The following is a 20170-nucleotide window of genomic DNA, read 5'->3' on the forward strand; positions in this document are numbered from 1 at the left end:
TCATCTAAGGAGAGGCTCCCCCCCCACCCTGAATTTTTAATGATATTTTGCATTATAAATCTATATCCACATAGTATGTGTCTTTTAGTTTGGGAGTGAATTCCACCAAAAACACGTTATAAGCATAATCTTGAGAAGAAATATGAACTGTGTAAAGGTTTCCAATTAGAGGTTTCGTTTAGGATAAGGGGGTTTGACCACTGCAGCGATTGATTATGTTTGACACTGTAATGTCCAACTGTCCTTGGAGAAAGATGTGAACCGAGACTCTAAAAGCATAGCAATTGGGAGGGACATGAAGTAATGCTCCTGACCTTTGAACTTTTCTTGCGATAACTTTGCTGAAGTCAAAGGATGTGATGAGATTGACGTTGAATCTTCTCTTGACGTCAAAGGAATTCACCCACAATTATTTTGGATCTCTTCAGTCACTCTATCATCCCATTCTATTAACCCTCTCTCTCTCTCTCTCTCTCTCTTGCGGTATTGCTTGCCCAAGAACTGATGTTGTCATATGTGACAAATGTTCAGTATGTTTACTGCGAGTTGCTAGTCTTTGTATATTCTTCAACGCCAGTCTCTAAAGGTTTTCTTGCAAGAATGGAAACATGAATCTATCCTATTGTCTGTAACATCGACCACAGAAAAATGAATTGTAGTTTGTTGTTGGACCTCTGAAAGCTTCTCCAAAACCCTACCCAAGAAACACGATGACCGCAAAAGACCAAGGGTGCATGTGTAGACGCCAATTGATTGCAACCAAACTTTATTGGTGTGTGGCAAATGCTCTACTAATAAAGATAATATACCAGGCAATAACAAAAGAATAGACTATGACATTGCACCTAATTCCGTCTTATTTGCCCCTTGCGTTACCATCCGTATTTGATGGAATCTTTAAATGTAGTGAACCCCCCCCTCCCTCCTCAACCACCACCACAACCTGCACGCAAAAAGCAGAAGGGGACGATCGATAAGCCCGTCAAACGATCAAATAATTATGATCTTGTTGAGTCTGTACAAATGCCTATGGATCCATCTTCCTGTGAATTACATATGCAGCAGTTATCATTAAATCATTAGTTGGATGATCATTGTCAGTATCAGAAATCTAAGCTGATCGTGCAAACCAGTTGAAAGATTGATAGATTCACTGCATGGATCCAAGTGTGTAAATCCAACAGACGCATGGAACGCCGATGAAACATTAACGTAAAAGGGAAATGGAGAGAAAGGAGGCAGACACACATGACTTGCTTTAGTGCATATAAATGATATGATAGCATGATTGATTCACTGCCAAGTGGGTAGAGAGCATCGACGTTGCAGAGTGGCTGCTTTATACTTTACTTTTTGGGATGAATGTGGTGAATATTCTACGCTTGATGCTGCTTATATATTTGGACTACCACCAGCTTGACTTCCTCTGTAAAGGACTCTTCCGCCTTCGCCATTTCCTCTTCCATGGAGTTCCTCACTATATAGCCTTCATCTTTCTCTCTTCCCTCTTAAAAATGGCGCATGTTGGAAGCATGAGTGTGTATGAGAGAGTGATGATGTCAAGGAATAGGGAGCACAAGAAAAAGCTCGTTGTATGGGCATTTGCAGTCTCTCTAGCCATAGCTTTATCTGCCGGCCTCGCTTTAAAGACCATAAAGCAAGCAGGAGCTAAGCCGAAGCCACTGGGTCACTCGCTGCATTCCCACAACGTAGTCTCCAGAGCCACCGACACGTCCACCGCCGTCACTGAGAGCTCTGTCGCTTCCACCTGCAAGTCCACCCTCTACCCGGAGGCATGCGAGGCGGCGCTGGCGTCGGTTGCGTCGACGGCCAGCACGAAGGAGATGTTCGACGTCTCCGTCGAGTCCGCGAAGAGCAGGGCCCGCGTGGCGCGTGACGTGGCTTACAACCTGACGCAGCCGTCGGCCCAGAAGTCCACCTCGCGCTCGCAGTCGAGCGTCAACGACTGCCTCGAGCTCCTGGACATCACCCTGGACCAGCTCGACGACGTCTTGCGCGCGAAGAAGAGCTCCGGCTTCCACGACGTCCAGACGTGGCTCAGTGCCGCGCTGACCAACCAGGCGACGTGCTCGGAGGGCCTCGAGACCGTCAAGGCCAAGGGCGGCGACTCCTTGAACGCCCAGGTGGAGAGCCTGTCGCAGTACATCAGCAACGCGTTGGCGCTGCATAAGAAGGTTAAGGCTAAGGACAAGGACGGCCATGGTGGCCGGAAGCTCCTGTCCGACAGGTTTCCGGAGTGGCTATCGGCAGGAGACCGGAGACTTCTACAGGCCTCTCCAGAGGACATCCGGGCTGACGCGGTGGTGGCCAAGGACGGCAGCGGGACGCACACGACCATCAATGAGGCGATCGCCTTCGTGTCCTTGGCCTCCAAGGGCAGCGGCGATGGTAGCACGAAAGTGATATACGTGAAAGCTGGCACGTACAAAGAGTACATCAACATCCCAACCAAGCAGAAGAACGTAATGTTAATGGGGGATGGAAAGGGCAAATCGATCGTTGTAGGCAGCAGGAACGCCAATGACGGCTACACAACGTACGGCTCTGCGACTGTCGGTATGTGTTTTCCAAGTCAATTTCCATATCTACCCTTATAAATTCGTGGAATTACTACCAAGTACATTATCTGACGAGCAGTCTTAATCATGGCAGCTGCAATGGGTGCGGGCTTCATCGCGAAGGGCTTGACCATCATCAACAACTCAGGCCCAAGCAAGCACCAGGCGGTGGCGCTGCGCGTCGGCGCTGACAAGTCCGTGGTGTACCAGTGCTCCGTCCAGGGCTACCAAGACACCCTGTACACCCACTCCAACCGCCAGTTCTACACGGAGACCGACATCTACGGCACCGTCGACTTCATCTTCGGCAACTCCGCCGTGGTGCTGCAGAACTGCTACATCCAGCCCCGGAAGCCCGGGGGCGGCCAGAAGAACTCCGTCACGGCGCAGGGCCGCACCGACCCCAACCAGAACACGGGCATCTCCATCCAGAAGTGCAAGATACAGGGCTCGTCCGACCTGGGGAGCACGCCGACGTACCTCGGCCGGCCGTGGCAGAAGTACTCCCGGACCGTCGTGATGGAGACCTACTTGGACGATTCGATCGACCCGGACGGTTGGGAGCCCTGGTCGGGAAGCTTCGCGCTGTCCACGCTCTACTACGGGGAGTACGCCAACACGGGGCCAGGGGCCTCCACCTCCGGCCGCGTCTCCTGGGCCGGCGTCCACCCGTCCCTCTCATCCAGCGAGGCGTCCAAGTTCACGGTTGCAGAGTTCATCGTCGGGGACTACTGGTTGCCGAACACCGGTGTCAGCTACACCTCCGGACTCTGATACCCTACTGGTTGTTCCACGGCCCCCAGGTCCAGGTAAACGGGCCCTTAATGGGCCTTAAAGCAAATGCCTTGTGGGCCTTAAGTGGTGGTGTACAAGCTGTGAATGTTATAATTTCCATATTGATGTTATAAATGCTGGAGACCTTAGAAATTCCTTTTTTTTTAATTATTATCTCAAACTGTGTTGTTTGCAGAGTAAAACAAAATCTATCATTGACAAAATTATTTGACTATCCTTTTGTGATAAAACAATATTGGTTTGAAGTACTGACCCCATAATAACAAATGTTAGATGTTGTTGAGGATGTATGATATAAGTAGGCCAAGTTTTGTCTTAATTTGTTGAGGATGTATTGATCATTGAAGTATATATTGTTTCCCTCTTTACTAACTCCAGCTTTAAATTAATTATAAGCAAAATTATGCCAAAAATGTAATTATAATTATCAATAGTAGAAATGATTGGTTGTTGGAGTAATTAACACCCTTGTGTTCATCCAAAATGATTCATGAATCACCAAATGTAATCAATTAGTATAAACTACATTGACCATTTAATTGATCTCTAAATCTCAATTGCCCCAAAGTACATCATCATGCTTAAATCTAAAAATAAAGACATTATTGTCATATACAAATCATATAATAAATAAAAAATAACATAATAAATCATTCATGGCGGTTCACAACTGTCAACTCGTGTTGACTCCGCGGGTCCATTTGGGTCTGTACGATTTAAGCCCACATAACTAAAATTCAAAAGAAAGATACCTTTGTGATTCTACTCTCGACGCTACCTGTTTTGTTATCAATGAAATGCTGGATCAGTATCTGGGCCCCGCTGTGGGGTCGTTCTTTCCTCCAATGAAGAGGAAGTTAGAGGCGCTGGTATTGGCTTAGAGTGCGACGTGGAAAAGGCGAGAGAAGAAGGAAGGGGCTTCCCTTCTCCGCGTGAAAGCCGAAGCAGAGGGGGCGAGTCGGAAAAGGTGGACGAGGGGGAAAGTTGAGATCGACCTTGTTCCCCTGCGCTGCAAATTATTCGGCGCCATGTTGGTTGGGTTCCCGTGGATTTGGTCGAGAGCTCGATCAGATCAAGCTCTGAGGCTTCCGGAAGCTGTGGGGATCTCATGCGGCGATTGATCCGCTCCACTCGAATTCGTACCCAAATTCCTCTGTTGCTCCGAAATCGCCTCTGTTCGTTCCGAATTCGAGCCAGTGGGAATCTCGCCGTCGAGCTCCTCGGCCGTGAATCTCCTTGATTTTGATTCTTGGCTCTTGTTCTTCTTTCGGTAGATATTCGTTTCCTATTTTGGATAATTTTATCCGAAGGTTGTTGATGGAGATCCTTCTTTTATTTCATTCTGCAGAATTGATCTTCGACGGCTGAGGTTTTGTGGCCAAATTGCTGCCGGATATAATCCGTATATTGATCTATTAGGGTTTTGAACAGTGACCGTGTAGGTGAGATGTATGGATAATGAGAGATGGATCTCGAGTACAAAGGACATCGTTTAGAGTCTCAAATCTGAATCTTTGGTTCGTGGTTCTGAATTTTTCATCAGCTAGGTATTGAAATCTGGAAGCAGGGTTCTTCTGTCACGATTAATTCAACAGGAATTCATTTTTGTGGGCCAAAGGCTAAACTTCTGGGTTCAATTCTGATCCAGTGCTAATCGGTTGGTGAAACATTTCAATCGTTGTCGGGATAGCTGCAAATGAAAAAATCAGAATGAAAGGGCTTGGGAGGGTCTGTCGTCTATGGAAACCCCTGACGAGAGGTTCCCTGATTTAGTCAGCATAGTGAAATCCTGGATTCCTTGGAGGGCTGATCCAGCTTGCATTTCGAGGGCCTTTTGGATGCCTGATGATAGTTGTATGGTCTGTTATGAATGTGACTCACAGTTCACGATCCTCAATCGGAGACACCATTGTCGTAAGTGTGGCCGTGTTTTCTGTGCTAAATGCACCTCAAATTTTGTCCCTGCTAATTTCTATGACATCGAGAATTTCCGAGAAGGAGAGTTGATTAGGGTGTGTAGTTTTTGCTTCAAGCAGTCGGAGGACGTAGCAGCCTCAAGGGATGAAGTTCAACCTTCAGGTCCGATACTTAGTCCTTCCCTTTCAACTACAAGTTTGGCTAGTACCAAGTCCAGTGGTACTGCTAATAGCAGTACATCATCAGCAGTTTCTTTCACATATTCAAGTGGAGCTTACCAGCAAGCCCCTCATGGTCCTGTCTGTTGCCCCAGTCAGTCTATTCAGTTGGAAATCTACTCTGACAAACAAGACATGTTGATATCAGAGACTACCATGAATTCTTTGGTGGATAAAGGCGATAATTCTCCAGCTCATTTCAGGTTCTTGAACAGGTGCAATTATATTTTTGATGTCATTATCTGCCATCATTATGCACTTTTCTATAGGGGAATAAGCTCATAGGTAGATTACTACACTCAACAATAAGTAACAAATTGCTTTTTCGACATTCATACATGTATAGCATCTCCACAAATATCTTTTGTGCTTATGTCATCGTAACATTATTGGAGCCTCCAATCTTTTTATAATTATTGGCTTTACAGCTCTTGCAAAGTTGAGAAAGCTCCTTCAATGAGATTTAAGCAGATATTGTGACTGTCTATTTTTGAATGTCAATCCTCTGGAAATTGATATACGGATTAGGCAAACCAGAGGATATGTACCTTAACCATCCTTTCAGACAATAAGTGTTCGTAAAAACATTCTGCTGCATTTTGTGCTTGTTCAACCTTGTAGAAACATCCTTAAAACCATCTTTTCTGAATATCTGGACAAGTGAGGGACGCCATTTACTCATTTTAAATGATAGAAGAATAAGACCATCAAACTTGTGGTGCAGCTGTCTTTCTTGTTTCTGAACGCGGCCAGTAGCCATTGCTATGGCTGAGCCAAAACCAAATGAATCTTCTTAGACATTGTGTCTTGTGGCAAAATAAATCAATAAATAAGATAATTTTGTAAATAACATAATTTCAAGTTACCAAAGCTAGGAAAGACAGAAATGTAAGAGAAGAACATACAGAGATGTTTTCTTCACCCAAATTGCATAATCATTACTTCACAATGGGCACATTTTCCTAAAGCTGAGAATCCTAAATATTGTTTAGTAATTAATTTTGGCAATAATATAATTTGTTTCCTAGTTCTTTCAGGGCACTTTCTGGTGATGAGTAGCCCATATCTGAATCTAGTATGTCTTGTATATGTCTCTTTTCTAAACTCTTTTTTTTTTTATAAGTTCAGAAGTGTCCAAAGCCCTAGTGTTTTAAAGTTTACAACTATAATATGGATTGGTCTATCAGATCTCTTATAAACCAAATTAAGCACTAGGTTGCATGAAATAATCCCAATTGCGGGCATTTGTCCTCGAGATAGTTTGGTTGTTGTCCAAGTTCTTGGTCAAGAGTCAATTCTGATGGTCAATTTGGGAGTTCAGTGTGTTGCTTCCAATTCTGCTAATCATGCTGAGACACTGACGAATTTTAGTGGCAGACTTCATTAAATCAAGATAAATGGTTCTTGAAACCTATGCTTGACTTAAATATTTATGTCAGGGATTCAGTTTGCTCACAAGTCACAAGTGTGCCCATTTTGTAGTTTTTCTTTAATCTAATTAAATGTTGAATTTGCTGTTGATTAAAATTTTCTTGTTATGGTCTTAATCTGCATTTATTACATAGTATAAACAGCAGGATAAGGTATCAAATACCAATCATACTCTATCATGACCACAAAAGCATTGTAATAATGATTACAACTTTTGCTTTTCTTTTTCTTTTGGGAAAACGTTGGTAGTAGCTAGCCATCGCTTGAAATGTAGATAAGTTTTATTGGATCGTTTTACTCCAATGTTTTCTTTTAGTGTACCCAAGGGAATAAACTCAAGTGACTGATTGTTACATGGATTGAGAGAGGAGACAGCATATGAGCAAGGAGTTGGGAGAAGATAAGTGAGTGAAATCTATTATAAGAAAATTCCTTATCTCTAAGAATTTCTTTTCCATCTTGTGGGCCTAAGTTAATGAAAAAAGATAAAGAAAAGTTATATCCTAACCCTTCTATAAAACCTTCATTCCGTGATAGCTTTGTTAAAACAAGTGTATGTTGGGCATTTTATTCCATGTCTAGCAAGAGCCTCTAATTGAGACTTCTTGTAGTCGGATGTGCCTTTTCTTATTAGACTCCTTAAATGTCATCTTAGATGCCAAAAAATTATGACTACTATACTCCTGAAAAACACATATTAACAGTACATTGTTGAAATTAAAATTTCTACAATAAACCTGATAAAATCCTGTATTTAATATAATTGTTCCATTATTTTGAAAATATTGATTAAGTGCATCTGATATGTTAATTACATTAACTTTAACATAATGCATGAAACCTATGAATCATTACCTGACACTATAGCTTCTTCCATGAGTTCTTTAGCTTGATTTATTACAGTGTAGTTGTGATTAATTCCTTTCATGCTATTTTTCAATCATCACTTGTTGAAAAATTCAGATTTCATATATTTGGTTGAGCTTGTTAAAATTCTGAGAACTTTGTGCTAAATTTTTTACTAGCCCTTGTAGCTTAATTCCAAAGTTACCTTTTCTGATATGTATAGGAATTGTTGTGTCCAGCTAGATCATATTTTACTATAGAAATTTCTTTCATCACACATCTTCATTAATACATCACAATTTCTTTTCTGAATTACAGTTTTGTCATATGGCAATTTAAGTGTTGATGGAAAAAGTCTCCATATTTTTAATGTGAAAGTCAAATCAAGCATGTCAATAATTTATTTTGGCATTTGACACTTAAATATATAGTTTGCCTCCGATTACAGGAGTGATGATGATGATGATGACTATGGAGCATGTCACTGGGATTCAGAAGAACAAAAATTCCACAACTCTGATGAATTTTATGGTCCAGCTGGTTTCGATGAATCTGAGCAGAGTTATCGATCAAATAAAATTCATCCTGCCGAAGTAACTATTGGAACTCAGGATATTGGCTTGCCATTGACTCACAGCTGTGAATTCCATTCTTCGTTAGGTGTTGATCAGGGGGAAGAACAAGGTTTTTTCAATAATGTTGAATGTGGTTCTTCCTCCATATATGGTGTGGATAGCACTGATGCAGAGCCTATGGACTTCGAGAACAATCAACAACTTTGGCTCCCTCCTGAGCCTGAAGATGAAGAAGATGAGAGAGAAGCTGTTCTATTTGATGATGATGATGAAGAAGATGCTACAGGAGAATGGCATTATCCATGTTCATCAAATAGCTTTAGTAGTAGTGGGCACGGAAGCAGAGATCGATCTAGTGAGGAACATAAGAGAGCCATGAAAAGTGTTGTTGATGGGCATTTTAGGGCTTTGGTATCTCAACTACTTCAAGTTGAAAATATATCCATCTGTGAAGAAGATGGTAAGGAGAATTGGCTGGATATAATAACTTCTTTGTCGTGGGAAGCAGCAACACTTCTTAAGCCAGACACTAGCAGCGGAGGAGGAATGGACCCTGGATTATATGTGAAAGTTAAGTGCCTAGCTTGTGGGCATCTCAGTGATAGGTAAATTTATGTTCTTTTAATGTTTCATCAAGTTGAATACGTGAACTTTCAGTTTATGTTTCATGAGCCTTCTCGATAATGGAAATGTAATTGCTTTAGATGATGTTGTAGCAGACTTGATTATCATGATTTGGCTGGTGTATTGTTGTTTTGTGTAACTCATGGACTCTTTGATTCCTGGGAAATGCTATGGTGCTAATATATGTTCTTTTTCCTTTTTCTTCTAGCATGGTGGTGAAAGGAGTTGTGTGCAAGAAGAACGTGGCTCATCGTCGTATGTTGTCGAAGATTGAGAAGCCCCGCTTCCTAATCCTTGGTGGAGCTCTTGAGTATCAGCGTGTGACAAATTTGCTTTCAAGTTTTGATACATTGTTACAGCAGGTTAATTTACCCCTTAGTCTTAAGTTGCATGCATTTAAATTTAGCTTGTGTGCAGGCATTTATGTATGCTATATATGCGTAGAGAGTGAGATGCTTCATTGTCATTTCTGAACTTTTTTTGTTTTCTCCAGGAAATGGATCACCTAAAGATGGCAATTGCAAAGATAGATGCTCATCACCCCAATGTCCTTTTGGTGGAGAAATCAGTTTCTCGATTTGCTCAAGATTATCTTCTTGCTAAAAACATTTCACTTGTCTTGAATATTAAAAGGCCACTCTTAGAGCGTATCGCACGCTGTACTGGTGCTCAGATAGTCCCTTCAATTGACCACCTTTCGTCTCCTAAACTGGGTCATTGTGACTTGTTTCATGTGGAGAAGTTTCTCGAAGAGCATGGCACTGCTGGACAGGAAGGAAAGAAACTCCTAAAGACGTTGATGTTTTTTGAGGGATGTCCAAAGCCCTTGGGCTGTACTGTAAGTTCTCAAGTTTCCTAATTTTAGTTATTGGTTGTTGTTTTGTTGCCAAGTGATGAAAACTCTTCATGCATCACCATTGATATTTCTGTATTTTGGTGTTCCACCAAGCAAATTGCAGACATACCATCAGATTTATGTTTTGCTCAAACAGCTTTTTTTTTTTTTTGACACTTTAGAGTGCTGTGCTTGTAATTGGTTTTTTTATAAAAAGTTTATTCTCGAACAACTTTTCTGTTTTGAAGGATATTTTTAATAATAAATAGAGGATGAGGAGATTTTGATGCTTCTTGTTAGTTATGTTTTTGTAAACACACAAATAAGGCAATTGAATGCACATGTCAATTATGATTTTTCTTTTTTTGTAGATTCTGCTTAAGGGTTCCAATGGTGATGAACTAAAGAAAGTCAAACATGTTATCCAATACGGAGTGTTTGCAGCATATCATTTGGCATTGGAAACATCTTTTCTTGCAGATGAAGGGGCTTCTCTTCCAGAACTTCCTTTGAAGTCTCCAATCACTGTTGCACTGCCAGATAAACCCTCAACCATTAACAGATCTATATCTACAGTACCTGGTTTCACAATCTCTACTGCTGAAAATCCACAACCTAGTAATGCTGCACAAATATCCAGTAAATCAGATTCTAACAAAGAACTTGGCAACTTTGGAAAATCTGGATTAGTGGCATCACCATTTTGTTCTGAAAATCATACTTCTCATGCTTTCAAGTTTCTCTCTACCTCTGTTACTGCATCTGTTGATACGCATGATCTGCCTGTTGACAAAAATAATCAAATTAAACGTACTGATGAACAGCAAAGTATGGCTCCATTCAATTCTTTGTCTCATTCAGCAACAACTCCAAGCTCCTTTTTTTGTGATTCTTCATGTTATACTAGAGACGGCAATAAAGCAAAGGCTGAGATTGGATATATGGAAAATGATAATAAAACAATTCTCCATTGTCCAGTGCCAACGTCCAACTATCTTGATAGTCCAGAAACTTTTGTGAGTGGTAAAAATATGGCTTGTGATATGCAAACAGAAGACACCAAAATGATAGAAATGCAACATGGTTTTTCAGGTTTAGGGACCTCAGATCAACATAATTCTAGGAATGATCACATGTTTCCAAAGGAAGAATTCCCACCATCACCTTCAGATCATCAGAGCATTTTGGTTTCACTATCTTGTCACTGTGTATGGAAAGGGACTGTATGTGAGCGTGCACATCTGTTCCGCATTAAATATTATGGCAGCTTTGACAAGCCTCTCGGAAGACACTTACGTGACCATCTGTTTGATCAGGTTTTTATTTGTACTTAGAGTGCTTTATTTACTTACGAGTGTTTTTCCTGAAGAATTTAATTTGCCTACTAGAACCTCATTATATTTGCTGTGTCAGAGCTATCGGTGTCGTTCCTGTGAGATGCCATCAGAAGCTCATATTTATCGTTATACTCATCACCAAGGCAGCCTGACGATATCTGTGAGGAAGCTTCAGGAATTTCTTTTGCCTGGAGAACGTGATGGCAAGATATGGATGTGGCACAGGTGCCTACGCTGTCCTCGAGTCAATGGGCTACCTCCTGCAACTCGAAGAGTTGTAATGTCTGATGCTGCCTGGGGTTTGTCTTTTGGTAAATTTTTGGAGCTTAGCTTTTCAAATCATGCTGCTGCAAGTAGAGTAGCCAGCTGTGGTCACTCTCTTCACAGGGATTGTCTACGTTTCTATGGGTACTTTTGTTTTCCTTCTATTCTTCCTCACTTGAGAGGATAACACCCACTCTTACTTATTTGCTGATGCTAGTCTTAACATGTGCAGATATGGGGAAATGGTTGCATGCTTCAAGTATGCATCAATTAATGTACACTCTGTCTACCTGCCACCTCCAAAGCTGGAATTTAACTTCCAGCATCAGAAATGGGTACAAGAAGAAGCAAATAAAGTCTGTTCCACCAATCATTCTTTCTTTGCATTACGGCTGAATTATTTGGCACTCTTGGAAGTTAACTATGTTGTTATAATGACAGGTGGTTAAAACCGCAAATGATCTCTTCATTGCAATACGTAAGTCATTGCGCCAAGTTGAAGAGAAAGTATTGAACACTGGTTCTCATGATGGTAACATGGAAGTCCTTGAATCGAGAAGACGCTTAATTGAACTTGAAGGAATTCTTCAGAAAGAGCAGGCAGAGTTTGAGGTGAAGTAACATACTCCATTTTCTTTTCCTCCATTTTTTTATCAAAGATTGGCCTCCTCAAGTAGATAGGTTTTAATTGCAATGACCCATTCCAGGAATCTAAACAGACAGTAATGAAAAAGGATGCAAAGATGGGGCAGCCATTCATTGATATTCTTGATGTCAATAGGCTACAAAAACAATTGTTGTTGCAGTCCTATGTATGGGATAAACGGCTAAAATTTGCTGCGGGTTCATTTAGTAACCCTCATGAACTGCTTAATGGTCTCATGACCAGAAATAAGGAGGATTTAACTCTCAGGGCACAGAGGAGCTTCATGAGTTCTGATGTTCTGGTTTCTGCAGTTGCTGAACCCCTTAATGGGAGTGGAACTAGGAATGAACATGACCAATATAAGCAATCTACTACAAATCAACAAAGATTAGATCTGGAACAGGACAAGAACACCAAACTTCTTTCTACTAGCACAAGTGTAAGCGATCAGTTTGATCCTCCAGAATGTGGTCTTGATGTCCGTAGGGTTCTCTCTGATGGGCAGTTCCCAGTTATGGCTGATCTCTCAGACACCTTGGATGCAAAGTGGAGAGGTGAAAATGGTTCTGCATTAGTTGATGGAAGCAAATTGAAATCATTAACCTCAGTTGAAGAAGCACCTGCAAATTCATCTTCTGAAAATCTTGAAGAAAGCATTTGTACTGATATGATGCCAGCAAGATCGGGAGAGAGTGCGGAAGCCATTTCAATTTTGACAAAAACATCATTTTCAGATCTCTATGCTTTTCTTAACAAGAATTGTGACAGTGCCCTAAGTGAGTACCATCCTGAATATATTTCTTTGTTTAAGGAGTTAATGCAGCAAGGTTGGGCAAGGCTGCTTCTTCCCCTTGGGGTGAATGATACTGTCATTCCAGTTTATGATGATGAACCGACCAGTGCTATATCTTATGCTCTTGTTTGTCCTGATTATCACTTTCAGATAACTGATGAGTTTGAGAAGTCCAAAGATGGTAGGGAATCCTCAATTTCCTTGATGATCCAGGAATCTGGAAACTCTCAATCATTTCAATCAGTTGAGGACATTCCATTTGAAAGCTTCAGAAGTTTTGGGTCAGTTGATGACAGCACCTCATCCACCTCTGGTAGCAAGAGCTCGGTGATATTAGATCCACTTGCATCTACTAAATCATTGCATGTCAGAGTTTCTTTTGCTGTGGATGGGCCTCATGGGAAAGTAAGATATTCTGTAACATGTTACTATGCAAAATATTTTGATGCTTTAAGGAGAACTTGCTGTCCGTCTGAACTTGATTTTATAAGGTCTCTTAGTCGATGTAAAAAATGGGGAGCACAGGGTGGGAAGAGCAATGTCTTCTTTGCAAAGTCACTGGATGATAGGTTCATCATAAAGCAGGTTACCAAGACAGAGCTAGAATCATTTATCAAATTTGCCCCCGAGTATTTCAAGTATCTGTTGGAGTCGAAAAGTACATCGAGTCCAACATGCTTGGCAAAGATTCTCGGCATCTACCAGGTATACGTCATGTTGAGCCTTTTCATCTTTCGTTTCTTTCAGGTTTTCTTAGATGTCAACTGTCTGAAAAATTATTGTCAATGTAATTACTTATTTGTACCTCTCTCAAAGTGTTGTGTTAGCAAAAAATACCAGATAGTTGTTACACTTGGTCTTCATTCTGGTTTAGTTTTGACTGATTCAGGTTGCTATTCTATTTTGAGCTATGGTTCTCAGTCTGGAGCTTCTTTTGGCTGTTCCTTATTTTTTTTTAATTTGATGAATTTCATGTTTCTTCTTTGGTACAAACAATCTGGAATTCCTTTTATTGGTTTACCAGTTCTTAGATCCTAGAACTAAATAATAACCATGATCAAGAATAATTACCATTTTATTTACTAGTTTTTCTGATATGCTTTTTGGATATTTGATGCAGGTTGCAGTTAAAAATCTGAAGGGTGGAAAAGAGTCCAGGATGGATGTACTAGTTATGGAGAATCTTTTATTTGGACGGTCTGTGAAATGGTTGTATGACCTCAAAGGATCTTCAAGGTCACGGTATAATGCGGATATAAGTGGTAACAATAAGGTACTTCTTGATCAAAATTTGATTGAGGCAATGCGTACCTCTCCAATTTTTGTTGGAAACAAAGCAAAGAGACTCCTGGAAAGAGCTGTATGGAATGACACTGCATTTCTTGCGGTGAGTAGATAATTTCAGTTAATTATGTTTCTTACCTATAAATATTGGCTATCACATAACTTATTTAAGAAAATTTTCCTTGATCATTTGGGTTATTTAAAAGAGTTATTCTCCTTTGGAAGAAAAGATGAGAATCCATCCTATTTCCACAACTAAACATGAATAAGAATATTTACTTGGGTAGGGTTGAGCAGAGAGAAAAGGAGAAAAAGACTAAAATTAACACTGCATCCTCCATAGATTCCCCTTGGAGCAATTTCACCAGTTTATCAAGTTTTATACTTGCCAGATCTGCACAAAATTGATAGGTGTCTGGACATTGGATGGGGTGCTTGTGTTGCCACTCGTGTTGGAAAACTGCATTCCTTTATTTCAATATTACCAAGGAATAGCAGTATTTGTAGTGTCACAATTTTCTCTCTACCCTCACCAATGAGTCTACCAAGAGTCCTAGACTATATTGTCTTACATTTTCCTCTAAAACCAAAAGAAATTAATCTTCGGCTACTTTTTCCACTGTTCTTCAAATGTGAGGATATGCTGTAAGTCCTGCAAAACAAGGTTTCAAATGTTGATTGGACTGGTACGTTCTGGTTGGAAACTGGTTGGACCAGTATGAACTAATCAGTATACTCTGGTCCAACCAAGGATGGTGTTTATGTCCATGACATTTAAAAGAAGTCTACTTTTCAAAATTGGGTTGACATGAATAATGCTTTCACCATAGGTTTTATCTCCTTACATTTAATAGAAGCTTTTAGCTTGTTATGCCGTAAGTAACAGACTTTACATTCTGTTTTTTATGTTAGCATTCACCCAGTATTTGTAGTTTGTTTTTTGACTAGATAAACTTTAAACCAGTACAAGATCCTCATGGTGTCTGCGAACTGAATTTTTCTCATTATTACAATAAAATACAGAATTAGTGCAAATTATTGTTTTCTTGGTTTAAGAAATATATTTAAGGGTATATGTAGATTTGGTTCAACAAGTATTGTAACTAGGCCTGAATTGTGTTTCTGGCAAGCCGACTTTTATCTCAGCCAATCCAGTGAATCTTTTGCATTCAGAGTCATTAAAAAAATCTATGATGTTGGAAGATATGCCCCCGTTCTTGTTTGTAAGCTTACTATCGACATCATTAAATTCACATGTATCAACCATAGGTTTGCAGCACATTGTAACCATGACCTCCCATGAACGGTCAATCAGCTGTTGTGCTCTGTTGCACAATCATACGAGACAAGTCTGTACTTTTTTTTGCCATGGAATAATTGTGTCTTTCCATTTCCATTTTGGATCACAACAATAGCTTGCCCATGTTCAAAGTTGATGAAACTAGCAAGTGACATCAGACGGCCAAGTGTTCGTTTCTTAGCAACTCAACAAGCTTTCCTTACCAAAGGCTTAAACATTCACATCTTTTAACTTCTTTTACTGCTGATGTTGTTGCAGTCCATTGATGTGATGGATTACTCTTTACTTGTGGGGGTGGATGAGAACAAGCAAGAGCTGGTTGTCGGGATCATTGATTTTATGAGACAGTATACTTGGGACAAGCACCTGGAGACATGGGTAAAAGCTTCTGGAATTTTCGGAGGGCCAAAAGATGCATCTCCTACTGTGATTTCACCCGATCAATACAAGAAACGTTTCCGAAAAGCAATGTCAGCATATTTCCTTGTGGTTCCAGATCAGTGATCACTTCCTGCCATCATCCCTAGCAACTCGCGGACCGACCTTGGCCAAGATAATCTGCTAGGTGCCTCGCTAAATTCGCCACAGGAAGTTCCTGCAAATTTTATGGTGTGTAATGGTTGATTGCCCGCATTTTAGGGTTCCATCAATCCTCTCCTTTTTATCTCTTGTAGTATTTCTAGATGACAATCTGATTTGTTGGTTTTTTTGGCCACTTGACATTTATTTGTAATAGATGTGAAACAAAGTCTTATATGCCAAATACTTTGGTTGTATGAAGTGTCGTTACCTCGTACCAACATGTACATTATTTATACCACAACATAATTTGTACATTATGTATTCCTCTTATGTCTCGCACCCTATACTTCCTCATGAGATCATCTTCAAACTTCATCGTATGACGTCCGTTTTCAAGCGTCAGTGATGTTCTGCTGTAAAGATCGTGCAGGTGCATTTTGCATACCTTGCAACCATCCCAATTCGGATGATTACAAGTCCATAACTGGAAACTTGGGATCAGTTCCTTATCAAGAAACTATATGGCTCCATTATTAATGTTCTTGGAATTGTTCCCCTTCATCAACACACCAAACCCATCCACTCTTCGTGGAAATTTCTCCCCATCATACCGACGACGACGTTCGGAATTCCGATCTCCCTCGATCATAAATAGACACTCGACCTTTCATGGCATTTGCAGGTTTGCAGGCGTTCGTCGACCTCCTGAAGCCCTAGAGAAAGTCCACAGAATGGAACAAGAGTCCTCCACCCAAGTAAGGCATCTGGTGGATGACTTCTACTTCTCTGCGCTCTCCGACACAGGCCAAGAGCTCTTCCCCATCTCCGACGAGAAGTACGCCGACGAGCTCCAGCTCCAGGAAGTGCTCATGTCTGCGGTGGTTGCTTCTTGTTCCGTTCGTATCAGATCGCCGGCAGTGAGAACCATAAAGGAGAGGGGCGAGTCCTCTTCGAGCGCCCCAGTGCTCTGCAAGATCTGCATGGACACAGCACCAGCAGCCGAGATGTTCCGGAGCAGCAACTGCTCCTACTCCTTCTGCCGCGACTGCTTGAGCAGGTACATCGGCGCGAAGGTCCAGGAGAACATACTGATGGTGAAGTGTCCGGAGATCGAGTGCAAGGGGGTCCTGCGGCCGGAGCTGTGCCAGGATATCGTCCCGGCGGACGTGTTCTCGCGGTGGGAGACGGCGCTCTGCGAGTCCATGGTCCTCGCGTCGCAGAGGTTCTACTGCCCGTTCAAGGATTGCTCGGCGCTTATGATTGACGATGGGCAGGAGACGGTGATGCAGGCGGAGTGCCCGAGCTGCCAGAGGCTGTTCTGCGCGCAGTGCAAGGTGGGGTGGCATTCGGGGTTGAGCTGCGAGGAGTTCAAGATGTTGGGAACCGATGAGAGGGGGAGAGAGGACCTTATGCTGATGAAGATCGCCAAGGACAAGAGGTGGAAGAGGTGCCCAAGGTGCAAGTTCTTCGTGGAGAAGACTCAGGGCTGCATGCATATTAGGTGCAGGTAACGTATCGTTCTTCATGTTTTGACAATATATATAATTAATGTCGAATAAGGAGAAAACTTTGGCTCTCGTTGAATTCCAGGTGTGGCTTTGAGTTCTGCTATGGATGTGGATCAAAATATGTGATGGCTCATGCTTGCAACAGTGCTTAACCTGATTGGTACTGAAGGATGAAATCTTTTTGGGTCTGAAGAATAAAAAGAGTTTTTCTTTTGCAGACCAAATTTCCTGCTCATGCAACTTTTTTGTACTCAGGTGTTGATCCAACTTTGGCTGCAACCTTTAGAACGCACATCAAAATTAGTCGTTGGAAATTAATCTGTGTCTTAATTTTGTGTTTCCCATACTACCGAGTTGCAAGCTTGGAGAATCTGTCATCAATTGTTTAAGATGATGACCTTCACCTGTTTCCTTTTTGTTTCTGCCAAACATATGGTGGGATTCTTTCCCTGGCGGCGATCTGTAATGACAGTGTGCCTTTTGATTTATGTTGCTTTTGCTGACAGATTGCTGGAAGAATCAAGACCCACTACTGTCCAACAACAATACTTGGTAGAGGCCTTTTATGCATTGGAAATCTAAAGCTTTCCTCCTCGTCTATAATACTCTTTTCTGTGATGTCATCAGATCTCTGATGATTTTGACTCTGCAACTAGTGCAGCAAATGGCGTTCCCAGTGGGTGGGGCAATGCCGACTGCCGACTCGAGTTCTGTGATGGACGAATGAGCATGTCCCTCTTCCCTATCATCAATGGTTCTATTAGACGACTTTTTTTTATTCTTCGTCATGCTCTATACATCTTCAACTCAGTTCTTTCTCGTTACTGAAAATAATTATAAACATAAACATTTTAATAATATTATTATTATATAAAAAAATTTAATATCAAAATCAGAATCAAAATCAAATAATGATATATCAAAATTAAGATTATATGTCTTTGGATGTCATTTATTAATCTGTAAATGCATCTCCATAGGACTCGAAAGATATAACGAGGTTAATCTTTAAAGAAAGCTAGACTCGTTTTCTTCTATTTTGTTCATAAAGATTGAGAATAAATCTTATATCGTGTGTAGTCCACAAGTAAGAGTAGAAAGTATAAAAGTCCATTCTATCAAGATCATCTACTAAAAAAATTTATCATAAGTGGACTTCCTTTTTATTGACAAACAATTGTAATTATAATTCAATCATATTTATAATATATTTTATTTAATTAAATATATCATATAATCTAATATTATCCCATTTGGCCTATTAATTAATAAAATATAAAAATTAAAATTAAAATAAATTAATAATTTTTAAATAATTTTATATAATTAGATTCTAAATTTTTTTAAAGTATTTTATACATGACCATGAATTTTTAAAATAAGTTAATAAATCTAATAAATATAATAATACTATATTTAGTCTAACTACCAATATGAGTCATAGTAATTTTATGTCATCAATGTCATTCTTAATTTTATTTACCATAACATTATTAGTCTTTCCTAATGTAATCTATAAAAACTCTTGTAATTTATCTTATCAAGAGAATATTATTATCATATTTAATTATAATATATATAAATATAAAAATAAACAAAATATTTGAAATAAATAATTTTAATTAAATATACAAAGAAAATTTTTAATAATAATATCATTTTAAACATGTATCATCATTTTTTTTATGACTCGGTCACAAGGTCCAAAATATATTATTTAAAGTGTAAAGCTTTAGAAAATGAATTAAAAATCATTAAAGTGGTGCTCAAATTATTAATTAACACTCATTATTTCTATACTCTTTCTTTAACCATTAAGTATTTTATTTTGATAAGCTTAGAACCGCTAAAGTACTTATCATTCTTAGAGAAGAAAATTACTGTGATATTATTATGAAATATCTTCAATAGTCTAATAATTGAGTCAACAATATCAAGTTTTGAGATAAAATTTCATAGCTATAAAGCTTGATTTGTTACCTTAAAGTATGTCACAAATTCAACTTCTATTGTTAATGATATAATAAGCTATTGTTTTATATTTTTTCAAGAAATTGGACCTCTAACTAACATTAATATAAATCCTAAAGTGGACTTTCTACTATTACGATAATTTATAAAATTAATATATGAATATCATATCATTTCAAGTTGATCTGATATCATATTGCAATAATGTAGTCTTTCATCTCCTATAGATATATCATTACTTTCTTTATAACTTTCTGATATTTCGTTCCTAGGTTACTCTTGTATCTATCTAGTATTCTAATTGCAAAATTGATATATAGTCTTATAGGTTTAAACATATAATAGATTTTCAATATAAAGAATGTTACTCATTTGATTCATTTCTAAGTTATTGTTAGGACATTAGCTTTAATTGAATTTTTCACTCTAGTAATAAATGTATCACTAATTGAGTAAAACTACGTACTAATCTTTAAGATTTATTCATGAATATCTCAATGCCAATAACATATGCTACCTCATTTACATCAATCATCTTAAATTTTTTAGTAAGAAATATCTTAATTTTATGTAATAAACAAATATCACTATTGATAAACAAAATATTATATATATATATATAAAACTAATATAATAAACTTGCTCCCACCGACCTTTAGAATATATGTTTTCTTAAATATGAAAGAAGTAATAACATTATGGAACTTTATATATTATTGTTTGAA

The 20170-nt window shown here is 39.5% G+C and overlaps 3 protein-coding genes across 3 annotated transcripts; all 3 read left to right on the forward strand.

Moving 5' to 3' along the window:
* Window positions 1-1342: 1342 nt before the first annotated feature.
* Window positions 1343-3516, forward strand: LOC103997912 (probable pectinesterase/pectinesterase inhibitor 16). The gene is made up of 2 exons (XM_009419256.3): window positions 1343-2577; window positions 2674-3516. The coding sequence occupies exons 1-2, from the start codon at window positions 1359-1361 to the stop codon at window positions 3351-3353; spliced, it is 1899 nt and encodes a 632-aa protein (XP_009417531.2). The 5' UTR covers window positions 1343-1358; the 3' UTR covers window positions 3354-3516.
* A 771-nt stretch (window positions 3517-4287) lies between these two features.
* LOC135650058 (1-phosphatidylinositol-3-phosphate 5-kinase FAB1B-like) lies at window positions 4288-16296 on the forward strand. Its single transcript, XM_065169155.1, has 12 exons — window positions 4288-4644; window positions 4723-5724; window positions 8235-8966; window positions 9194-9347; window positions 9479-9823; window positions 10192-11136; window positions 11234-11565; window positions 11654-11777; window positions 11863-12033; window positions 12129-13565; window positions 13981-14247; window positions 15703-16296. Exons 2-12 carry the CDS (start codon window positions 5114-5116, stop codon window positions 15946-15948), a joined length of 5364 nt encoding a protein of 1787 aa, XP_065025227.1. The 5' UTR covers window positions 4288-4644; window positions 4723-5113; the 3' UTR covers window positions 15949-16296.
* A 401-nt stretch (window positions 16297-16697) lies between these two features.
* LOC135650039 (E3 ubiquitin-protein ligase RSL1-like) lies at window positions 16698-17626 on the forward strand. The gene is made up of 2 exons (XM_065169109.1): window positions 16698-17473; window positions 17557-17626. Exons 1-2 carry the CDS (start codon window positions 16698-16700, stop codon window positions 17624-17626), a joined length of 846 nt encoding a protein of 281 aa, XP_065025181.1.
* The last annotated feature ends 2544 nt before the right edge of the window (window positions 17627-20170 follow it).

The sequence above is a fragment of the Musa acuminata genome, chromosome BXJ3-9, assembly GCF_036884655.1.
Source record: "Musa acuminata AAA Group cultivar baxijiao chromosome BXJ3-9, Cavendish_Baxijiao_AAA, whole genome shotgun sequence".
In the NCBI taxonomy this organism is placed as follows: domain Eukaryota; kingdom Viridiplantae; phylum Streptophyta; class Magnoliopsida; order Zingiberales; family Musaceae; genus Musa; species Musa acuminata.

Excerpts from the sequence above, each read along its gene's own strand:
- LOC135650058 (XM_065169155.1), top strand. The coding sequence starts at position 5,114 with ATGGAAACCCCTGACGAGAGGTTCCCTGATTTAGTCAGCATAGTGAAA. Across the intron at positions 8,967-9,193 it reads TGTGGGCATCTCAGTGATAG|CATGGTGGTGAAAGGAGTTG; the intron begins GTAAATTTATGT and ends TTTTTCTTCTAG. Across the intron at positions 11,566-11,653 it reads GATTGTCTACGTTTCTATGG|ATATGGGGAAATGGTTGCAT; the intron begins GTACTTTTGTTT and ends TAACATGTGCAG.
- LOC103997912 (XM_009419256.3), top strand. The coding sequence starts at position 1,359 with ATGAATGTGGTGAATATTCTACGCTTGATGCTGCTTATATATTTGGAC. Across the intron at positions 2,578-2,673 it reads GTACGGCTCTGCGACTGTCG|CTGCAATGGGTGCGGGCTTC; the intron begins GTATGTGTTTTC and ends TAATCATGGCAG.
- LOC135650039 (XM_065169109.1), top strand. The coding sequence starts at position 16,698 with ATGGAACAAGAGTCCTCCACCCAAGTAAGGCATCTGGTGGATGACTTC. Across the intron at positions 17,474-17,556 it reads TGCATGCATATTAGGTGCAG|GTGTGGCTTTGAGTTCTGCT; the intron begins GTAACGTATCGT and ends GTTGAATTCCAG.